This window comes from Malania oleifera, chromosome 5 (assembly GCF_029873635.1).
Source record: "Malania oleifera isolate guangnan ecotype guangnan chromosome 5, ASM2987363v1, whole genome shotgun sequence".
Lineage (NCBI taxonomy): Eukaryota > Viridiplantae > Streptophyta > Magnoliopsida > Santalales > Ximeniaceae > Malania > Malania oleifera.
Genome location: NC_080421.1, coordinates 104409897 through 104427860, shown reverse-complemented (window position 1 = coordinate 104427860; position 17964 = coordinate 104409897). Strand labels below are relative to the sequence as shown.

Below are 17964 nucleotides of genomic sequence, written 5' to 3'. Positions count from 1 at the left end.
GTGGATGGTGAGAGTTTGCTCTATGAGTCAGTAAAGATCATGAATGGTGAGTGTTCTCTATGAGCCAGTTGGGACTATGGATGGTAATGGAGATGTGTCTCGGGAGTCGAATTGTCCGAACGTCTAATTGATGCACGGAAGTCGTGTCCACATTCCGGACTTTACCCTGATCAGCGAGACCTGTGAGCGGAGGACACTGATCCGTAGGTTTGGTACCACATCAGAGGGTTGAAGGGCTTGGTGACTGGAGTTCCTATGTAATAATAATAATAATAATAATAAATTTAGTATAATGCCCCTGAATTCCAGTCTATAAATACTCCCTCAACGCTACTGCATTCCCTCATCCACCTCTCCCAAGCTTAATTCCCATTCATTACCTTTAAATCTATTCCTTCTCCCTCCCTCTCTCTCTCTCTCTCTCTCTCTCTCTCTCTCTCCTCTCCGCTTTCCAGCCTCCAAATTTATTATATATTTTGCATTATCCACCAGTCTAGATAAATTAATATGGGCGTGAGCAGCTACAGTCAGGAGAACACTTCCCCGGTGCCGCCGGCGAGGTTCTACAAAGCCTTGATCCGCGACGCCCACAACCTCGTCCCTAAGCTTCTCCCCCACGCCACCAAGAGCATCGACGTTTTCCAAGGCCAAGGCGGCGTTGGCACCATCATCCAAATCAACCTCCCCGACGGTAGCTAACTACTCATCCACCACCTCCACCTCCACTTTATATATATATATATATATATATATATATTAGATTATTTAATCACTTAAATTAAGTTTGTAATTTGGGGGAGTGCAGGCAAGCACGTGAAGCACAGGTTTGATGTGATCGACGACGAGAACTTCTCGTGCAAGTACACTCTGATCGAAGGGGATGCGTTGAAGGGCGGCATTGAATCCATTGTTTACGACACCAAGTTCGAGGCCTCGCCGGACGGCGGGAGCGTCTGCAAGAGGACGGTTGAGGTGCACGCCGCCTGTGATGCAGAGGTCAAGGAAGAGGAACTCAAGGCTGGGAAAGAAAGGGCAGAGCAGTTGTACAAGGCTGTCGAAGCTTACCTCTTGGAAAACCCCACTGCGTACGCTTAAATCTTCTTAAACAACCCTCTTCACTGTCAATGGCGCCGTAGATGCGACCGTATCAAAATACGACTACGTTTCAATCATAATTAATTAATAAAGAGTGTGTGCTGTTGTTGCTAATTAATAAGGAGTGTGTGCTGTTGTTGCTGTTGGTTTTTTTTTTTTTTCCCTCTTTTTAAGATGGAACAGTGAAATATATGCCTATGTACGTACCTTGGTTTGAGAAATAAGGAACCATTCTGTTCCAATTTCAACTATTAGTTCTTGTATGTGTACTTTTTCTTCCTAATGCCTCCAATATATTTTAATTTTTAATTGTCGTTGAGTATGTATTATTAGCTCACTATTTAAATAATTACTTTTGATTCATTGTGAATCTAATGTTTTAAGGCTCAATTTGGAGAAAAAAATGGCATGTTTGGAGAAAAAACTGTCTCAATGTCGTTCGAACGAGGGTACAAGAGGGTCTCGTCGACGAGGGCATGTTTCGTCGATGAGAAGATACCGAGAGGATGTTTTGGATGATTCTGAATTTCGTCGATGAAGAGGAGAGTTTGTCAACAAATTGCTTCTTAGATTCATCGACGGGATGACGTGTCATGTCGACGAAAGTTGCAGTATAAATAGTTCTAAACTTGGTTTAATCACAGAAATTCAACGCAAACCTTCCCCTCTCTCTCTCTCTCTCCCACGGTCTCTACTCCATTTCTCTTTGATTTCGGCCCTGTTAGTCGCTAGGTCGACGATCTGAGGCCATCACAACGCTCCTGACAAAGTTCTCTCCAAGTTTACTGAGGCGGATTGTCGGTGGGATCGAGTTGAATTTCTTCTCAGATTTAGGGTAAGGTCTTTTATTTGAAATTAAGCTTTCCAACAGTTGCAGGAAATGAAGTAGATAGAGGAATAATGATATTTTGTTCTGGTGAATGTTATTTTCAGGGAGTTAAGTGGGAAACCCTGCGAGTGCAGGACAGATATTCAGTAGGGGCTTTCCAGTAGTCAGGTAAGGAAAATATGTTATGCTAGGAAACCTTTTTTTTTACGATTTCAGTACGAACTATATGTTTTTATCAAATTATTATTCAGATTATATATACATATATATATTTATTTATTTATAATTTCTAGAACTTGATAATATTAATATTTATTTGTATTGCTTGAGTTGATAACATAACAGTACTACATTTATAGAATTTTTGAATACCATGTTTATAGTTATTAACAAAAATACCATGATATTTTCATGTTATAGAATGACGAATTTTTCAGTAATTTCAGAATAACATGTTTATCAGTACCATAATGCGCCATATACAAATATTCAGACAGCAGTTCAATTATACAGAAATCAAATTTTAAGTCAGTTTATCTAGAATTTCAGATAAATTCTATGGGGTTATGGTTATTTTAAAAATCACAGTAAAAACAATATATTACAGATTTCAGCTACCTATATAGTATCAGACCCTAATGGATCTGACAGTAGAGCACGGTACTGTAGTTACAAATATTCAGTTCAAAGTGCAACCACTTTACTCAGATAGTAAGTGGTATGAGGTCGATCGTGCCCACATTGAGGCAGACTTTTCATCATATATGGATTGAGAGGGCCGATCAGATTGTCGGAGTTCAGTGGACTTACCTTGGCCGGCCAGCTAGGATAGGTCCCGCCTTCGGGCTGCACAACCCTGTCATGAGGGTTTAAATCATGACATACAACCCTCTAGGGAAATTTCCCAGAGATTATGAGTACTATCAGACTTTGAAGAATAGTAATATTAATATGAAAAGTAATTTCATACAGATTGACATGTTAAGTTATGTAGTTAATGGTTTTATTATACCTTATGTAATGTCAACATTTTCAAATTTAATTATTCATAAAATTCTTAAATCATATTATTTTTACCAAACTATAGCTCAGTGGTCACACACTAGTAATAGTATGTTTCGTCTTACTGAGCGTTTGCTCATCCCAATGTTGAATTGTTTTTCAGGTGAACCAGCTAGGCGAGCAAAGCAGACTCGAAGGTAGAGGGACTGTTGTACTGCCCTTTTTGAGAGTGAGTATTTTTGGGTGCCATTGACTCACTTAAAAAATGAGCAGCTCAGAAGCTATCCCAAGTATAGGAGTTTTGTCATGTAATATTAAACCCAAGGGCTAGATCGTCTCCTCAGGGAATGCTTTTAATCTCAGATTTTACGTTCTTCCAATCGAAATTAAAAAGGTACTAAAGTCAGTTCAGATTCGGGTTTTCAAGATTGTGGAGACTCAAATTACATACACACGCAAATTAAAGTCCTAAAATTAGCATGCACAGAATTAAATAACAATAACGGAAATCCTAGTCTACTTAAGGAAACACTGAAACACGCTTAATTAAAGATGACAACTTTGAATAAGGAATTATAACACGCAGGAATGGAAACTCAATCAAACACACACACGCGCAGAATAAAAATCAAATCTTTAACATGAACTAAAAATTACGAACCAAAATCACAATTTAAATGTAGACTAAAAACTGAACTTTTAATATGAGCCAAGAACTCGAACCGAAGGAACAAAACACAAACAAAGACCTAAATTTAACGAAACACAATAAAACCTTTTTTTCTTTTATTTAAGAACGAAACTGGACCTCATTAGATTACTGCAAAATAAACTAAAGTACTAGTTAAATCTACCATGAAATTAATTGAGAAAATAAATAAATAAAGTGCAATAATAAGAAAACACCCTAAACAACGACTCAAAAACTAAAACTTTCCAATAAACCTCAACGAGAACTTAGCAATGTCCAACTAAATAAATAATTTTAATAATAAAAATATACCTTAGACAATTATTCAAACTCACACTTTTCAAACGAAACTAAATAATAAAAAAAAAGAACAATGTTTGCATAACATTAAAAAAAAAACAAGAAAAATGAAAAAGGAGAGAGAGAGAGAGAGAGAGAGGGCTGCTACCATGGGAACAGTAGGGAGGTCTGCTGGAGAAGGCTGGAGGTTGTAGCAAAGGTGAGGCAGAGGAGCAAAGGAGTTGCTATGCAGAGGAGTTGCTGCAAGCTACTACTGTGGTTCGTGACTCTGCTAAAGGCGGCTGCTTGTGCTGCTATTTGGGGCTGTGCTAGAGGTTGCAGATGGAGAGGGAGATTAAGAGTGGGAGAGAAGGCAAGGTAAGGGAGAAAGAGTTAGGAAGAGAGAATGAGAAGAAGAAAAAAAAAAGGAAGAGAGCAGGAGAAAAGAAGAAACGAAAGAGAACATAGAAAAGAGAAAGGGAAAAAAAAAGAGAACTTGAGGGAGAGAGTGGGGTGCTGGAGGCACACCTCAGAACAGGGAAAAAGAAGGGTTAAATAGGATAGGGGGGAAGGAACCCTATGACCAGCTGGAGCTAACCGGACCCAATTGGGTTTGACCCGGCAACTTGACCCAACCCAAATTGTTATATTTTTTTATTTTTTTCATTCTCTGTTCATCACAAATCTGGCTTTTTTAGAGCCCGTTTCTCGCAAAATTGAAAACACAAAAGTTGTAGATAATCCTTTCATCTTTCTCTAGAAAATTGAATCGTTTCAATCGGAGCTTGGACGGAAAAGTTATGCATGAAATACGAACAGGTGTCGGTTTTGGTTTCTGAGATTTTTCCTACAATAAAAAATTACCAAAACTTCATAAATAATGCAATAAAGTTCAAGAATGATGATTTTGGCACTTTATTAAAATATTGGACAATTTTAGACATTTAATTAAAAATATAAACCGTAAAACCCGGGTTAAGATGCCCAATTACGCAGTTTCGGTGCGTAATCACACCCTCCAACTAACGTTTTGCTAGTCTCTAGCAAATGACGTGAATGAATCTCAGAATGGTATCTACAACTACAAACTCCAATAATCATGAAATCAATGCACATGCGACAATATTATACCACTTCACATACAAGAATATAACTATATTTCATACAAGTTTGTTCATATTCAATGCACACGACTCCAAAGCACGTCACTCATGCAAGTTTCATCGTTTATATGTGATTTGAAAGTAGTATACTCATATGAAGTTAATCAGTGGCACATTCAGAGTTAATGCAATCATATAAGTTCGAGTATAAACAGGTAAACTCTCGAGGTGTGTGTGATGTGTATGACTCAGTACACCTAGGATACCAGTGGACACCTACAAAACGGTCGCTTTGACTCGGCCTAATAGGTATACCCTCAAGAACACTCAAAGGAATGGGTTCACTCATCATATGTGAGGAGGAGTGTCGCGATCAAACATACCATATAATAAAAGGAACAACGCTAAGTATATGGAGTGGACTAGTCTGGAAAGGATCTAGCCTATCTATGAGGCATCGGGTCCTTCACCCTAACATCTTCTCACTTCTCGTCATATCCAACTGAGACCACCCTAGATCAACTTACTCACAAACTTGTCGTGAATGCATCTGAGGCATTAATCAGTTGAAGAATCTTCATACGTAGAAAAACATGTGTCGTGTCCTTGATCCTTTGTGATATGTATGTGGATCAAGCATTAGCGTTTCATCTCATGCGCATGTGTATTTCTTGTTCTTTCTTCTACTCATTCTTCATTTTCTGTCTTTTCTTGGGCAATAAGGACAATATTAACACTTCTTTTGTAATCTTCATACCATCAATGGGAATTGAGCTCGAATAGGAGTTCATGAATTAAGTCTATCTCTAGGGGTGGCTCAGCCTTCACATCTTGAGTAGGCTACAAGACCTAGGTTTCTATCTCCCCACTAGGTGTCACCTCTAGGCTAGCAAATCAAAACATAGACTAGTGTACAAAGGAATCATCCAGAAAAAGAGAATTGAGTTCCATGAACTCTGATTTGATATTAACGCTCAAAAGGACGATAAATAGCTCAAGGAAACTCTAAGTGCAATGAATCACGTGAATGTGTTTATTTAGCCTCGTGAGATGCATGTAGATACAGGAAATTATATAGCCAAATTAACACGAGTGTACTACCAATCAGTTCTTAATGGAGTCATAAGATCATATAAAGAGAAACTACGCATGATTGACTAAAGTGTGTAATTCGTAAGTTATACGTAAGTATGTGAAGGGTATACATAGTGTTAAGCATGACATAGTGCAATGTAATTCCTCAATGCTCCTCTTTTCTTTCTCTCTTTCTTTTTGATTTTTTTTTTGTATTCTTGATTTTTTTTTTTTGAAATATAAAACCCGGTACGTGTACGTGCACAGTGTTACATGCGAATGCTCATCCCTCCCCAACTAAAGTGGAACATTGTCCTCAATGTGAAAGCATAGGGGAAATAGAAAAGATTGTGCACGGGAAAGGTAAAGCGTACCTGAGTGGCGAAATAACAAAAATCGAACTAAGAGAAAATGGTCCTGAAAACTAACTAAAAATAAAATAAGATAAAATAAAAGGAAAAGAAGGAAAAGAAAAACATCACAATTGTCTGGCGGAGGCTCAGGAAGAATTTCGTTTGGTGGTCGCAGGTCTATAAATTGCATCGATGGGTCTCCAAATTTGAGCCGCCACAGTGGATCAGTTTTCATACCTACACGAAAATCAGTCTCAAATGAATTAATGCGTGTCAAAATACCAAACAATACGTGTGCAGGTTGACCCTCGTGTGTGGACAAGAAAGGGTCTTTATTCAACATTGTGTCCAAGAAATGTGCTTCTTTACGAACTAACGTGTGATGGGAAGTTATTGGAGCAATTACCTGTAGTTCTTCAGAAGCATTAACATTAAAGGTTTTACCTGGTTCTTTGAAAATTATATGCTCATCAGACTGGTCACCCTCTTTATCGGGTGTACATATCATCATACCACTGCAAGAATCTGCCTCCACATTAGGCTCCTTAACATCTGATTTAGGCGGAAGTGACGGTTCCATGGTTTCTGAGCTCAGAGTATGAGGTACCACAGGTTGGTACTCCGTATAAGTATCAGTCTCCTCATCAACTAAATGCTCCGCTTTTGGGCTTGTTTCCTTTGATTTTTCTTTGAATTCATCTGGTTCAGCCATGACTTCTAGTGCTGGGACAACTGGTTGTTTGACGATGAGCATCTCAAGTCAGGGAAATTCTTTCTCGCTTCTCGAAGTAGTGGTGGCCTCTGCTGTCTCAAGAGAAACATCATGTATTTGTTGTTGTGGTTGCTGGTACTCTTGAGGACTAGGCTGAGGTTCTGCGAGCAATTCTTCGTTTTCTAAGATATCCAACTGTGTGCTTATCGCATTAATGGTATCCCGCAATTCATTATTATGATCAACTTGAGTTTGCATGAATTGCTGGAGCATGTTCGCCATATGTGTTATGCTATCCCCGAAAAGGTCTGACGACGTACAGCTCGGAGGGATCTGTTGTGGCTGATATTGAAGCAAAGGGTTGTTTTGAAAGTTTTGTGGCTCGTATGCATCACCACCACTAATTGTGCTGATAGGGTGTGTAGTCATGGGTGCCTGAGTATATCGTGTGTTGCACTGTGGGACATTATCAGCTAAGTAATCAAAGAATGATAATTTTGATTTGGATCCTCGTTGACGGGCTCTCCATTAGACATAGTCTGGACAAAACACTTGCAATCAGGGGTAAGAGCAGTATAAAAATAATCAGCTAACCTCTATGAGTCAAACCCGTGATGTGGGCAAGTACTTAGCAGATCCTTGAATCGTTTCTAGCAAACCAAAAATGTCTCGTCACCCTGTTGCACAAAATTAAGAATTTGTTCCTGCAAAAATTGAGTTCTCTGTGAGGGACAAAACGCATGCAGGAATTCACGCTCCATATCAGCCCAATTAATGATAGAGTGAGGTCTCATAGAATGAAACCAAATCAGTGCCCAATCCTGCAAAGTAGCAAGAAATAAATTCAGTTTAGTAGATTCGTCAGCTCTAGCATGAGAGAAAAACATGTTGCAGGTTAACTCAAACTCTGCTAGGTGCTGATAAGGGCACTCAGATTCCGTCTTGTAAAACTCGGGTAGCAATGACGTCCTCCCGCGTTGCATCATGAAATTAAGCTCATCATAAGGCAAAACAGTGGAAGAGGATGCAGTGGCATATTCAAGCTGCAAAAAGTCCATTATCGTGCGTGGTGCAGGTGCAACCATTTTTCAAAACTCAAAATTTTTTTCTGTTTTTGTTTTTTATTTTTTTTTTCTTTTTCATAAAACTAACAAAAATGACGAGAAAAACGCAAATTTGAGACTAAGAACGGCATCCCCGGCAACGACGCCAAAAACTTGACTCACTCGAAAAATGAGCAGCTCGAAAGTTATCCCAAGTATAGGAGTTCTGTCGTGTAATATTAAGCCCAAGGGCTAGATCGTCTCCTCAGGGAATGCGTTTAATATCAGATTTTACGTTTTTCTAATTGAAATTAAAAAGGTATTGAACTTAGTTCAGATTCGGGTTTTCAAGATTGTGGAGATTCAAATTACATACACACGCAAATTAAAGTCCTAAAATTAGCACGCACGGAATTAAATAACAATAACGGAAATCCTAGTCTACTTAAAGAAACACTAAAATACGCTTAATTAAAGATGACAACTTTGAATAAGGAATTATAACACGCAGGAATGGAAACTCAATCAAACACACACACGCGCGGAATAAAAATCAAATCTTTAACATGAACTAAAAATTACGAACCAAAATCACAATTTAAATGTAGACTAAAAACTGAACTTTTAATACGAGCCAAGAACTTGAACCGAAGGAACAAAACACAAACAAAGACCTAAATTTAACGAAACACAATAAAACCTTTTTTTCTTTTATTTAAGAACGAAACTGGACCTCATTAGATTATTGCAAAATAAACTAAAGTACTAGTTAAATCTACCATGAAATTAATTGAGAAAATACATAAATAAAGTGCAATAATAAGAAAACACCCTAAACAACGACTCAAAAACTAAAACTTTCCAATAAACCTCAACGAGAACTTAGCAATGTCCAACTAAATAAATAATTTTAATAATAAAAATATACCTTAGACAATTATTCAAACTCACACTTTTCAAACGAAACTAAATAATAATAAAAAAGAACAATGTTTGCATAACATAAAAAAAACACAAGAAAAATGAAAAAGGAAAAAAGAGAGAGAGAGAGAGAGAGAGAGAGAGAGAGAGAGAGAGAGAGAGAGAGAGAGAGAGAGAGAGAGAGAGAGAGAGAGAGAAGGCTGCTGCCATGGGAACAGTAGGGAGGTCTGCCGGAGAAGGCTGGAGGTTGCAGCAAAGGTGAGGCAGAGGAGTAGAGGAGTTGCTGTACAGAGGAGTTGCTGCAAGCTACTGCTGTGGTTCGTGACTCTGCTAAAGGCAGCTTCTTGTGTTGCTGTTTGGGGATGTGCTAGAGGTTGCAGATGGAGAGGGAGATTAAGAGTGGGAGAGAAGGCAAGGTAAGGGATAAAGAGTTAGGAAGAGAGAATGAGAAGAAGAAAAAAAAAAGGAAAAGAGCAGGAGAAAAGAAAAAACCAAAGAGAACATAGAAAAGAGAAAGGGAAAAGAAAAGAGAACTTGAGGGAGAGAGTGGGGTGCCGGAGGCACACCTCAGAACAGGGGAAAAGAAGGGTTAAATAGGATAGGGGGGAAGGAACCCTATGACCCACTGGAGCTAACCCGACCCAATTGGGTTTGACCTGGCAACTTGACCCAACCCGAATTATTATATTTTTTCATTTTTTTCATTCTCTGTTCATCGCAAATCTAACTCTTCTGGAGCCCGTTTCTCGCAAAACTCAAAACACGAAAGTTGTAGATAATCCTTTCCTCTTTCTCCAAAAATATGAATCGTCTCGATTGGAGTTTGGACAGAAAAGTTATGCATGAAATACAAACAGGTGTCGGTTTTGGTTTTCGAGATTTTTCTTGCAACAAAAAATTACCAAAACTTTATAAATAATGCAATAAAGTTCAATAATGATGATTTTGGCACTTTATTAAAATATTGGACAATTTTGGACATTTAATTAAAAATATAAACCGTAAAGCCCGGGTTAAGATGCCCAATTACGCAGTTTCAGCGCGTAATCAGGCATGTTTTTGTAAACCCTTGGTATCAGTAAGGGTAGTTACAAGAGAACATTGACGATTGCTTATCGTGGATTGATTTGACACTCTGGTATTGTATTATGTGGGGATTTATTTTATATGATTGGCCTTCCGCTGTTTAGGTTAATGATTTGATATTAAAATAGGGAAAAAGATTTTTATTTTATTGTCTGGTCGTTACATTACCTGTACGGCGAGTGGTGTGAAATTTTCTCCGACCATAAGAGTTTGAAGTATTTCTTCACTCAGAAAGAATTAAATGTGAGGTAGAGAAGGTGGTTAGAGCTTATTAAAGATTTTGATTGTACCATCAGTTATCACCCAGGAAAATTTAATGTGGTAGCTGATGCGTTGAGTAGGAAGTCTGCGAGACCAGTGGTAGCAGTTATGGAGATCCAGTATCCGATTGTGATGGATCTGGAGAGAGTCGGCATAGAGTTGGTAGAGAGTGATCCTCCAGCGTGCATCGCTAGTTTAATGGTACAACCCACTCTGTAGGAAAGAATTAAAGCTGTTCAGAAGGAAGACCTAGAATTAGTAGAGGTATTAATCAGAGTGTAGAATGGTCAGGGGGAGGAATTCTGTTTGTCAGAAGATAAAACTTTGTGGTTTCATTCCAAGTTATGTGTTCCTGCCTATGTTGACATCAGGAAGACCATTTTAGAGAAGGCTCACAGATCTTTGTATACAGTTCATCCTGGTAGTACGAAAATGTACAGGAATCTATGAGAGTTTTATTGGTGGAGTGGTATGAAGAAGGAAATTGTCAAGTATGTAGCACAATGTTTGACGTGTCAGCAGGTAAAAGCTAAGCACCAAAGGCCATCGGGTCAGTTGCAGTCGCTATTTATCCCAGAGTGGAAGTGGGATCATATATCCATGGACTTTGTTGTAGGGCTGCCATCGGCGTTGTATGACCAGAATGCAATTTGGGTGATTGTAGATCAGTTGACTAAGACCGCCCATTTCCTACCTATCAAGATCAACTATTCCCTTAACCATCTAGTGGAAGTGCATGTTCAGGAGATAGTTCATTCTTACGGAGTGCCTGTATCCATAGTGTCAAATCGAGACTTGCATTTCACGTCACGTTTTTAGAGGAGTTTGTAGAAGGCTCTAGGGTCTCAGTTGTCTTTTAGCATGACATTCCTTCCTCAGTCAGAAGAAAAGATTGAGAGGGCGATACATATATTAGAAGATATGCTTCGAGCGTGCGTATTGGATTTTGGGGGTAGTTGGATTCAGTTCATACTGCTCGTGGAGTTCGCGTATAATAACAGTTATCAGGCCATCATTGATATGTCACCTTTTAAGGTACTGTATGGTAGGAGATGTCATTCTCCATTATATTCAGACAAGATGGGTGAGCGGCGAGTTGTGGGACCAGAGCTTGTGCAGCAGGCATATGATAAGGTTCGACTCATCAGAGATAGAATCAGTACAACTTAGAGCCGACAAAAGAGTTATGTCGATAATCGCCGCAGGAAATTAGAATTTGATATTGGTGATCATGTATTTTTTAAGATAGCCCCGTTAAAAGGGGTTATGAGATTTTGAAGGAAGGGTAAACTTAGCCCTAGGTTTATTGGTCTGTTTGAGATTCTAAAGAAAGTAGGGTCGGTTGCCTACAGGTTAGCTTTACCACTTGCGTTATCTAGGATGCATGACGTAATTCATGTTTCAATATTGAGGAAATACGTCCCAGACCCTTCTTATATAATCAGTTATGGTGAATTAGAGTTTAGTTATTCACTAGTCTATAAGGAGGTACCAATGCAGATTCTGGATAGAAGAGAGAAGGAACTGCATAACAAGAAGATTCCTCTGGTAAAGGTTTTATAGAGGAATCATGCAATAGAAGAGGCTTTTTGAGAGCTCGAGGAACAGATCAAACAAAAATACCCACAATTGTTCCAAGAAGTTTAGATGTAACTAGGAAATCTAAGTAAATATGTAATATTTCTTTTGCAAGTACATGTAATAGTTTAGTTATGAATGGATTTTTAGTTTTGAGAAAATTTTATTTTAATTTATATATATAATCTCTCAGAACTTGAAATGTAACCATGGTATTCCTCCACCATAAGTGAGGGTAAGTAATAAAATAAGTAGATCATTTTTCCTTTAAGGGAGGATGAGCTATATGAATAGTAAATTTCGAGGAGGAAATTTTATAAGGAGGGGAGAATGTAATGATTCGAAAAATAATGGTATTTAAATAATAAAGAAAGAAGAAAATGGAAATAGTAAAAGAGGGCAGCAGTAGAGCATTCGTCGACAACATAGCATTTTGGGCTTGTCGATAAGGGTGTGCTTCGTCGATGAGAAGATACTGAGAGACTATTTTTTCAGCTCTGAATTTCATCAATGATGAATAGTATTCGTTGATGAATTTCCTTCTTGACCTCGTTGACGAAGTGATGCGGCTCGTCGACGAAGGTCAGTGTATAAATAGCCCTAAACTTGATTTTCTCTCAGAAATTTTGTAACAACCCGAATTTTTAAATGAAATTTAAATAACAAAGAAAGGAAAATTTTGAAAAGGGAAAAGAAGGGAAGCTGCCAAGTTTCATCGATGAACACAGGGTTTCGTCGACGAAGGCTTAAGAGAATTCGTAGATGAACACAGCGCTTCGTCGACGAGAAAATGCCGAGAGGGGTTCTGAGGCAGCCTGAATTTTGTCGACGAATACAGGGTCTCGTTGATGAAATTTATGAAGAACTCGTCAACGAAGATCGGGCTCGTCGACGAGTTCCGCCGCCTATAAATATGAAAAATCTGATTTTTTATTCATTTTTCACGCTCCTCTCTCTCTCCTCTCTCTCCTCTTCGGCTCTCTCACTCTCTCTCTTCGATTTTGGGCTAGTTTTACACCGGATCGAAGATTTGCGGCTACCACGACGCTCCTGGCAAAGTTCCCTGCAAGTTTGCCAGGGCAGATCATCGGGAAAACGAAGTTAGAAATCATCCCAAAGTTGAGGTAAGGTTTTTTAAGCCAAATTAGACTTTGAGGTAGTTATAGAAGTTGACGTACGCATGAAAATATTGATGTTTAGTACTGGGGATTTTGAGTTTCAGGATATTGAGTAGGGAATCCTACGGGGGTCAGGCTAGGAAATTTGAGGGGCTTTCTCAGTAGCCAAGTAAGGGAATAAACTAAAGCAGATGTTTTACATGCAAGTTATTATTATTTATAAGCATATCTATTTTCAGAAAAGCCTATGTTATAATTGTTTATCATATATGAAACGTATGTTTGGAAAATACTGTCATTATGAGAAAAATGTATATGTATGTATGAGATGCCAGAAAAATCATGATTTTAGTATGACTTTTAATAGAGCACGTGTGGCATGAATATTATTTTACGTGAAATGAGATAAGATAGGAATGCTTTTACGAGTAAAACACATTTTCAGGTATTATGAAACGATGAGTTATATTATGATGGTTTTGACAATCGTATGATGAATGATGTATTTTCAGAATGTATATACCTGAAACGAATTTTGGCGCGAGGCCGTATTTTATGTTATCGGCACGAGACCGCATTTATGTTATTGGCGCGAGGCCATATTTACTATGATTTTGGCACGAGGCCATTTGTATGATTTCGGTGTGAAACCGTATCTATGTCTCCGGCACGAGGCCGTAATGATGTTATGTATGATCATGTATTATATATTATCACAACCAGGATGTTAGTTTAGTTTAAACCAGGAGCTCGGTACCGTAGCTATGAGTTGATTTTGGCACGAGGCCTTATTAGTGCTACCGTCCCATGAGGGGATAGGAGATGGATAGTCGATGAAGCTTTTAGTAGAGTGTAGACGTCCACTTGGCAGTCCGGACCAGGGTGCGGCAGGCCCATCGTTCTTACAGACATATTTGATTCGGTAGTGGTTGGCCAGCCATTGTCAGGTGCCGCCTTCGGCTGCACAACCTATCATGGGGGGTAATACATGACATTAGCTAGCTATTCATCTTGGTTTGATTTTCAGTATTACGAGTTATTACAGATGTTTATGTATGTATGTTTTGATTTATTAACAAATATGAAAGTACATGATTGTCTAGTATGATATTATCATTATTTCTAGAGTTATGAAATATATTATACATGTATAAGCACTCTAAATATTCATGTTGTCACACAGCTATATTTAGTTTATTTTCCCTTACTGAGAAGTGTCTCACCCCCAACATTAATATATTTTTCAGGAAACCCAGAGAGACCGGCGGGTCAGGGCCGTCATTGAGTGACTGCTGCTTCCCTACCAGAAGGGTAAGTCCTGAGCTAGGACTAGGAGATTTTTGGTTGCATAGTCCTAGTATTATTTTGACTTTTTGGAGATTGTACATATGAACAATATATTGATGTTAATAGAAAGCTCTGGTATTATGTTTTGTGGATGGATGTATGGATTTTTATGTTTACTGCTGCTAGGTTTTCTGCTGTGTATGACAGGTGTCCCCGTTACCCAAGGGTTCGGGTCGACCATTTTATTTTTTTTATGTTGTATTTTTTTTAGGGACGTTACAAATTTCATGTAGAATACTCACTCTCTCTTTACTCTTCAGTTTCTCCCCCTTCTCTCTAAGATCTTGGGCCGGATTCTCACCGGTTCAATGATTTGAAGCCACCACGACGCTCCTGGGAAAGTTCTCTGTAAACCTACCGGAGTGGATCGTCGGTGGAGCTACTTTGGAATTCATCCATAGTTTAAGGTAAGACTTTTTATTCAAAATTTGATCTTTCTATAGTTATAGGAAATATTGTACACAAAAAAATACTGAAGTTTAGGTCTGAGAGATGTTGGTTTCAGGGTGTTGAACGGGGGACCCTGCGGATGCAGGACGAGTGAATTTTAGGGGGGTTTCTTCTCAAAAATCAGGTAAGGGAATAAATTAAAGTAGTTACTTTTCCATGAAAAAACTATTAAATTACTAATAGATTTATGTTCAGAAAATATGTATTACATTTGAATATTATTGAGAAAATATTTATTTGGGAAAATAATGCTATTATATTGAAATGTATGTATTAGTATGAAATTCCAAAAAATATGATTTCAATATAGAATATATGGTATTATTCAGCATTGTGTGACATGAATATTATTTTATGTGAAAAGTATTATGTTAAGGCAATTTTACAGATAAAGTATATTTTCATAAAATACGGAATAATGCAGTACATTACGATTTTGCAATACATGATAATTAACATGTTTATTCAGATTATTATTTATGAAATGTTCGGCGCAATGTCATGATTGATAGTTGGTGCAAGGCCGTGTATTATGTATGATTTCGGCGCAAGGCTGTATTTATGAAATATTCGACACAAGGCAGCAAATGTGATAGTAATCGGCGTAAGACCGTATGTATTTGTGTTATTACAAAAAATGCTATCAATCTACTTACGTTAAACTATATATTATCATGTATTATATATTATTATAACTTGGATGATAGTTTAGTTTAGTTTCAGGAGCACGGTACCGTAGCTTTATAAATCATATTATTATGTATCATACTTGTGCTAACTGCCCCTACAAGTATAGGGGATGGGAGATGGATAGTAGATGTGCCTTTTAGTGTAGAGTTGTAGACGTCCACCTGATAGTCCGGACCAGAGTGTGGCGGGCCTATCGTACTTACAAACATTTTTGACTCGGCAGTGGTTTGCCAGCCATTATCGGGTCCCACCTTCGAACTGCACAACCCGTCATGGGGGCTAATATATGACCTCAGTTAGTTATGCATCCTGGGTAAATTTTCACTATTATTAGCTATATCATACAGTTCATGAACAGTACAATTTACTAGAAATATGAAAGTATACGTTTATGCAGTTATTAAATGATTAATGTCTTCTAGTATGCAAAATGTACTGTATATCTATATTAGTATTAAATATTCATGTTGTCATACAATTGTATTTAGTTTATTTTACCTTATTGAGAGATGTCTCACCCCAACTTAAATAATTTTCAGAAAACCCAGAAAGACTGGCAAAGCAAGGCCACCGTTGAGTCAGTTGTACTACCCCGCTGGGAGGGTAAGTTTGAGCTAGGATCAGGAGATTTTGATGTGGGATCCTAGAGATATTTTTGGATATTTTGGGGATTGTGTTTGAGTACGGTATTATTGTAAATTGTAGTTAACTCTGGCATTATTTATTTTTTGGTTTAATGGAGGTTATCTATATTCATTGCTACTTAGGTTTCCGTTGTGTATGTCAAGTGTACCCCATTACCCATGGATTCGAGTTCACTTTGTTGATTATGTTTAATTATATAGTAAAGTAAGCAGGTCGTTACAATTAGTATTAGATTAGTATTAGTATTTTAGATTAGTATTAGTTAGTGATCCTAACTTAGTGAGTCCTTTTTAAGTGACAACAACATGCAAAAGGCGGTCTCACATGACATGCCTTGTAACGCCCTAACTTTAAAACCTTTTTTTTTTTCACATAAAATATTATTACTCTTATAATATTTTGATACCATAATACACAGTCACAGTCAACCCGAACCCATAGGTACCGAGAATTTACTTGTTTATACATACATATTACCAAAGCAGCGGAACCAAAATAGACTTTACATATGTACAATACCAGAGTTTCACTATTACTACCAATACACATATATATCCCAAAAATACATCATGAATCTGACCCGACTACTTATCCTGCAATTGGGTAGTACCTGAACTCCTCTATCATGGAGCTCGCTCCACTCGTTTGTTAGGATTTCCTAAAATATTTGTAATGTTAGGGTAAGACACCTCTCAGTAAGGGAACAAAACTAATAAAAGTGGGTAACAACGTGAGTATTATCATATTATAAACATATACTGCAAATAATGTAACTGTAATATATGCATATCTTAAGCTGTAACTGTTATCATATGAAAATCTCTACTTTTAAACATATTCATACTATAACATAATGAATTTCATATCTTTAAAATCATTTGTTAAATATGTATTTTACTAAAATTATACCTTGAATGTATATCTGTGTATCATGACTTCACCCTTTATGATCTAGGTTGTGCGGCCCGTAGGCTGGACTTAACACTGGCTGGCCTACTAGATTAAGTCAAACATAACATAACTATGCACAATCGCCCACCCAACCTGGCCTGCCCAGCCTACTACACCAACAACCTCTAGGGGTGAGTAACACATTCGGTATCCTACTACACCGCCTACACTTCCGGGCTAATCGGCCACTAACCTACACTTCCTAAACAGTGTGGTTGCACTGTCGGCTATACCCAATCTGGTCTGCCTAACTTACTAACCGAGAACCTCTAGGGGTTGGCACTCAGTAGGTATCCCACTACACTGATCTGATTAGTTAGCTACAGTACCATGCTCTTTATATAGGTGACTATCCGAGTTACGTTACTAGATGATACATTTCACATAATATATATCTGTTCGTGAATAACATTTTCATATTTATGCAATAAAATATGATTTTTATATATTCTTGAATAAAAACTGTCATTTCATAATTTTTTGAATAAATCATCATAATAAAACTGATCACGGCATCTGCACCGACGATCACATCTTGGCATCTGCACCGACTATCATTTCTCAGTATCTGCACCAACTATCATACCATATTATACTAGAAATATCTCTAACATCTCTACTATCTATGATCTTACAAAAATTACTGAAAAAAATCATACATATTTTTTTGAAATAATAACATTTTCTAACATACTGATATTATATTAAATTTATACTTATGCCACACGAGTGAGTA

At 37.7% G+C, this 17964-nt stretch overlaps 1 protein-coding gene across 1 annotated transcript; it reads left to right on the top strand.

Moving 5' to 3' along the window:
- The first annotated feature begins 342 nt into the window (after positions 1-342).
- On the top strand, positions 343-1346 carry LOC131155274 (major allergen Pru ar 1-like). The gene is made up of 2 exons (XM_058108303.1): positions 343-691; positions 806-1346. The coding sequence occupies exons 1-2, from the start codon at positions 508-510 to the stop codon at positions 1093-1095; spliced, it is 474 nt and encodes a 157-aa protein (XP_057964286.1). The 5' UTR covers positions 343-507; the 3' UTR covers positions 1096-1346.
- The last annotated feature ends 16618 nt before the right edge of the window (positions 1347-17964 follow it).

What these genes read in the sequence shown, in the direction of transcription:
- LOC131155274 (XM_058108303.1), top strand. Translation starts at nt 508, where the DNA reads ATGGGCGTGAGCAGCTACAGTCAGGAGAACACTTCCCCGGTGCCGCCG. An exon ending in CCAAATCAACCTCCCCGACG is followed by an intron (nt 692 to 805) that starts GTAGCTAACTAC and finishes GGGGGAGTGCAG; the next exon opens with GCAAGCACGTGAAGCACAGG.